Source organism: Cebus imitator, unplaced genomic scaffold, assembly GCF_001604975.1.
Source record: "Cebus imitator isolate Cc_AM_T3 unplaced genomic scaffold, Cebus_imitator-1.0 Scaffold179, whole genome shotgun sequence".
Lineage (NCBI taxonomy): Eukaryota > Metazoa > Chordata > Mammalia > Primates > Cebidae > Cebus > Cebus imitator.
In genome coordinates, this window is record NW_016107494.1 from 483329 (window position 1) to 489335 (window position 6007).

The window sequence follows — 6007 nt, forward strand, 5'->3', positions numbered from 1 at the left end:
TTTCATTGCTTGAAACAGTTTCAGAAGAAATGATACCAATGCCTCTTTATACCTCTGGTAGAATAAAGCTGTAATTCATCTGAACCTGGGCTTTCTTTGATTGGTAGGCTGTTTATTATTGCTTCAATTTAAGAACTTCTTACTGGTCTATTCAGGGATTCAAATTCTCCCTGGTTCAGTCTTGAGAGGGATTACATGTCCAAGAATTTATCCATTTCTTCTAGATTTTCCAGTTTATTTGCATAAAGGTGCTTATAGTATTCTTTGATGGTCATTTGTATTTCTGTGGGGTCAGTAGTGGTATTTCCCTTATCATTTCAGATTGTGTTCACTGGAATCTTCTCTCTTCTTTATTATTCTTGATAACGGTCTATCTAGTTTATCATTTTTTTTTTTCAAAAACCAACCCCTGGATTCGTCAATTTTTTAAAGGGTTTTTTGTGTCTCCCTCTCTTTCAGTTTCCCTCTGTTCTTGGTTATTTCTTGTATTCTGCTAGTTTGGGGCTTCTTTTCTTATGGTTCTCTAGTTCTTTTAGTTGTGCTGTTAGGTTGTCGATTTGAGATCTTTCTAGCTTTTTTCTATGGGCATTTCAAGGAACTTGCTTTATGAATCTGGGTGCTCCTGTATTGGGTTCATACGTATTTTAAATGGTTAGAAATTCTTGTTGAATTAGACTCTTTTACATTATGTAATGCCCTTCTTTGTCGTTTTTGACCATTGTTGGTTTAAAGTTTATTTTTTCAGAAACTAGGTTTGCTACTCCTGCTTTTTCCTTCTTTCCATTTGCTTGATAAATTTTCCTCTATCCCTTTATTCTGAGTGTATGTGTGTCTTTACATATGAAATGTGTCACTTGAATACAGCACACTGATGGGTGACTTTGGGTATTTTTGACATCTTAACTGTATGAAGCCCCCCAATCGATAAATATATAGCATGCATTTCCATTTACTTGTGTCTTCTTTAATTGCTCTAAACAGCATTTTGTCATTTGAATGTATAAAAGTTTTACCTTCTTGGTTATGTTTATTCTTAAGTGTTTTGTTTCTTTTTGTTACTACTGTAAAAAAAATCAGAGTGTAATTTTCAGATTGTTCATTGTTAGTGTACAGAAGTACAGCAGTTTTTGGTTGTTGTTGATGTTGCATCCTGTTATTCTGCTAATTTTGTTTCTTATTTATCCTAAGCTTTCTACATATATAATTATGTCATATGCAAACAGAAATATTTTCTTTCTTTCTTTTGAATTAAGGTAATTTTATTTCTTTTCTTGTTTAATTGTTTTGACTGAACTTTCAGTAATATGTAGAATAGATGCAGAGAAAGTGGACTTTCGTGTCTTGTTGCAAATCTTAGAGTAAAAGCTGCCAGTCTTTCATGATGAAGCTGTGGGTTAAATTCTCAACTGTGGCATAATTTTTACATCATTTTAATGTTTTATGCAAGAAATGCATAGACATGGGCTTAACAGACCACAAGATAAAATGTTAGAAACATAAGAAACTCTTGTTGACCCCAAAGACAAGGACTTCAAGTTATCTTTCCAAGTTTTCTCCCACATTTGCCCATGTATTTTTAGACAATACATTCATCTGCTAATACTTGATCTTCTATATCTCAGATACCATTCCTTGACCCGCGATATAGGCCCCCATGGATATTGACCTGCTCCCTCCTCCATCATCACCCCCAGGTCCCTTACCCTTCTCCCATTGTCACAGCAGAATTACATTCCACTTTGTGTCTGCAATGAGGGATTGACAGCTCATTTCATCTTATAGATTTATTGCTACAATACAAAAAATATAAACTATTGTAAAACCTAGTTTTTCATAAATATATATATATACATATTTCCTCTGATATTTATTACTATTATTTCAAAAGCTTTAGAATTTTGTCTTCTAGGTAATATTTAGAAATTTTTAGGGAATTTTTCCAAGGAAATAGAATTTTCATATAGACTCAGGAAAACATTTCTCACTTATTTTTGTGAATATGCAGGCCATTTGAATATGATAGTTAATATTATTTCAGTTCAGAGAAAATATTTTAAGAATATTAACTTTACTATTATTTTGCTATATACATTTCTAATAATATCCTCAAGTACATATTGGTCCTCCCATATGAATTCCCCAATTTTTCTGTCTGTCCTAAGTAGCAATCTTTTCATATTGTTGTTGCTTTGGTTTGCCTTCTAATAGAATTTTCTTACTTTGTCTTTTGAGACTTTAACTTCACATTTTTATCAATTATATTTTTAATTTTGAAAATTCCCTTATTGTTAGCTGTCACATCCTTTTACATAGCAAAGGATATTTATTTCATGGATTTCTTAACATATCATACATCTCTGAAGACATGAATTTTGATCACAATTCCTTCTCTCTTCATTTTTTGATCATTATAATCTCAGTGTATTTATGTGTGTGACTGTGTGTCATTGTGCATATTTGTGTGTGTTTGCATGCTATATGTATCTTATTTGTATATGTTGTTGTACTTGCTTAAAATTCTGTTGATATTTGACTCAAGACTAAAATTTATGCCTTAAAAAACTCCAGTTTTTTTAGGTGTACTGTGCAAAGTTGTTCCCTGATGTCTTCTGCCCAGAGTAGAGTTTCTAACACTCCTCCACCAAGAAGTTTGTCAGGATTCTAGTTTTTTTTTTTAATTTTTTGTTTTTTGGCAATTGGACTTTCCCCCAAATTCATTCTTCTGAAGGATCCATAAAGCAAGTACAATGTTACCCTAAGCACTAGAGAAGGAAATGACAAAATATGTAACCTATTTGGTAAGGAGTCTGCTTTAACTAAAGTATTCTGAAATTAGGTGAAGAGGCAAAAGAGAATGGATGACAATGAATATTGAAAATCAAGGGTGTGAATTAACATGACTTTGGATAAAGGGACATAGCAATAAGGATTCACTCTGGATTTCTAAATAAAAGAATCAAATAATGATAATTGACAAAAGAAGTTTAACTTGCTGTTAGTGCACAAACATTATTTAGGTTTCTCAAAATGAGAGACAGGCTGCTGCAGTTTTAGAAGTAAATCTTACAGAATAAACAAGGGTTGGATGAAGCAATTCATGTGTGCACTACCAGCACTTTGCAAGACCGAGATACTGGAGGATTGTTGAGGTCAAGAGTTCAAAACCAGTCTGGGCAACATAGTGAGACTGCACGTCTACAAAAATAAAAAAACCAGGTGCGGTGGCATGAGACTACTCAGGAGGCTGAGGCAGGAGGATCACATGAGCCCAGAAGTTCAAGGGTGCAATGAGCTATGATCTTGCCACTGCACTCCAGCTTGGGTAAAAAAGAGAGACCTGGTCACTCAAAAAATATATATGTAAATATGTACATATAATAGATCATCCTATAAAGATAATACTAATGTTTGCAAATATAAATCTAAATGTAGGCATTTAGATTGACTTTCTATGCATATGTATTCAATATAATATCTGACTTTGATTATATCTAAATTTGTGTCAGGCAGTAAAACATTCATATTCTATTAAAGTTGCAACAGAGATATATTTCTTATAAATATCCCAGAAAAAAAATCTGGTCAGAAATGTTGGTCTGTTGATCTCAGCAAATGTTTATCTCTGGGTAGGAAAATAAGATTTCTTTTTTCAAAATAGGTAAAATTCAGGTTAACGAAGGCTAAGTACAATAAAATATTTTGAGAGAGAAACATAGAGACCATATTCACATAATTTGTATTACAGTATACTGTATACTTGCTCTATTTTATGTTACTCTTGTTAATCTCTTACTTGCCTTATTTAAAGTTAAACTTTATCAGAAGTATGTATGGACACAAAATAATAGTGTATATAAGGTTCAGCGTCAACCTCGGATTCAGGCAACCACTGGGGGTCTTGGAATGCATCCCCTGCAGATAATGGCGAATTTCCATACTTCACTTACCCTTGTGTCTCCCTTCAGGAAGGATTGTAGGAATGCCCCATGGAAAACTACAATCAAACATCAACTGATTTCATCTTATTGGGATTGTTTCCACCACCAAGAATTGGCCTTTTCCTCTTCATTCTTATTGTTTTCATATTTCTAATGGCTCTAATTGGAAACCTATCCATGATTCTTCTCATCTTCTTGGACACCCATCTCCACACACCCATGTATTTCCTACTTAGTCAGCTCTCCCTCATTGACCTAAATTACATCTCCACCATTGTTCCTAAGATGGCATCTGATTTTCTGTATGGAAACAAGTCTATCTCCTTCATTGGCTGTGGGATTCAGAGCTTCTTCTTCTTGGCATTAGGAGGTGCAGAAGCACTACTTTTGGCATCTATGGCCTACGATCGTTATATTGCTATTTGCTTTCCTCTCCACTATCTCATCCGCATGAGCAAAAGAGTGTGTGTGCTGATGATAACTGGATCTTGGATCATAGGTTCTATCAATGCTTGTGCTCACACTGTGTATATACTCCATATCCCTTATTGTCGATCCAGGACCATTAATCACTTCTTCTGCGATGTCCCAGCCATGGTGACTCTGGCCTGCATGGACACCTGGGTCTATGAGGGCACAGTGTTTTTGAGCACTGCCATCTTTCTTGTGTTTCCATTCATTGGTATTGCATGCTCCTATGGCCAGGTTCTCCTTGCTATCTACCGCATGCACTCTGCAGAGGGGAGAAAGAAGGCCTATGTGACCTGCAGCTCCCACCTCACTGTAGTAACTTTCTACTATGTGCCTTTTGTCTACACCTATCTACGTCCAAGATCCCTGCGATCTCCAACAGAGGACAAGGTTCTGGCTGTCTTCTACACCATCCTCACTCCAATGCTCAACCCCATCATCTACAGCCTGAGAAACAAGGAGGTGATGGGGGCCCTGATACGAGTGAATCGGAGAATCTGCTCTGTGAAAATGTAGAAACACTTTGTGCCTAAGGTCACAGAACTCAGGTATGTGTACATTCAGCAGTATGTAGCAATTAAAATATTATTTCACACCTAGAGTGCAGGAGTAAAAGTGACTAAGGGAAGAAGAAAATCACTGATGTCTGGAAAAAAATAGTTTAACAAATATGTATACAATTTTAAACAACCTTTTTGCTTCATGACATTTTTTCCATGAATTTTGAAAGCACATACTTTTAATACGTTGTTAATGAGAATGTTTTTGTCATTTTGGTCATGCAGAAATGGAAATGAAATTTATCTAACTGATGTTAGTACTCAGCATAACAATTTTATTGCTGTCACTTTATATGCCTGTAATTTTAAATTCACTTTTTTGTTTATGTTGAAAACAAAAAAGGTTTCTTGACTTGGTGAATCTAATTGAAAGCTGTAAGATGCCTTGTCGTTCTTATCTTTGACATTTAATGTACCAGTTACTCTTTCTTTTGATTTAGGGAACTTATTATTACAGGGATTTAGCAGAGGGATCGTCAGGGATTCTTAAGTCCTGATACCACTCTAGATGGCCTATAACAAGTTTACGTTTTTTTATAAGGGAATGAATCCCAGGAAATAATTTAACATCAGGCATATTTTAGATCAACAATAAGGACTGAAATATTCCAGCAGTAATAAAAATGATTACCTGTAGGTCTTTAACCCGTTTTTGAGTTGATTTTGGTACAGTGTAAGAATTAGCAGTTTACTTTCATTTTTCTGATGGTAATTATCCAGCTTTCCCAGCACTATATATTGAAGACACAGTCTTTTTCTCAATGAATGTTCTTGGCACTGTTGTCAAGTATCAGTTGACTCCATCAGGCACAGAAAGATTTTGCATGTTCTCATCTCCTATGTGAGAGCTAAAATTTTAAAAAATGGAACTAGGGGAAACAGAGAATAGACTGATGGTCACCAGAGGGTGGGAAAAGTATAGGGGAGGGTTAATAAAGTGGGGATGGCTAATATCTGCAAAAACATAATTAGGTAGAATGAATAAGAGCCAGTGTTTGGTAGCACAATAGAGTGACTATAGTAAACAATAATTTATTG

At 34.9% G+C, this 6007-nt stretch overlaps 1 protein-coding gene across 1 annotated transcript; it reads left to right on the top strand.

Moving 5' to 3' along the window:
- The first annotated feature begins 3911 nt into the window (after positions 1 to 3911).
- Positions 3912 to 4999, top strand: LOC108315862 (olfactory receptor 2L8). The gene has a single exon (XM_017545438.2). The coding sequence runs from the start codon at positions 3987 to 3989 to the stop codon at positions 4923 to 4925; it is 939 nt and encodes a 312-aa protein (XP_017400927.1). The 5' UTR covers positions 3912 to 3986; the 3' UTR covers positions 4926 to 4999.
- Positions 5000 to 6007: the final 1008 nt, after the last annotated feature.

Coding starts and splice junctions, on each gene's coding strand:
- LOC108315862 (XM_017545438.2), top strand. CDS start 3,987: ATGGAAAACTACAATCAAACATCAACTGATTTCATCTTATTGGGATTG.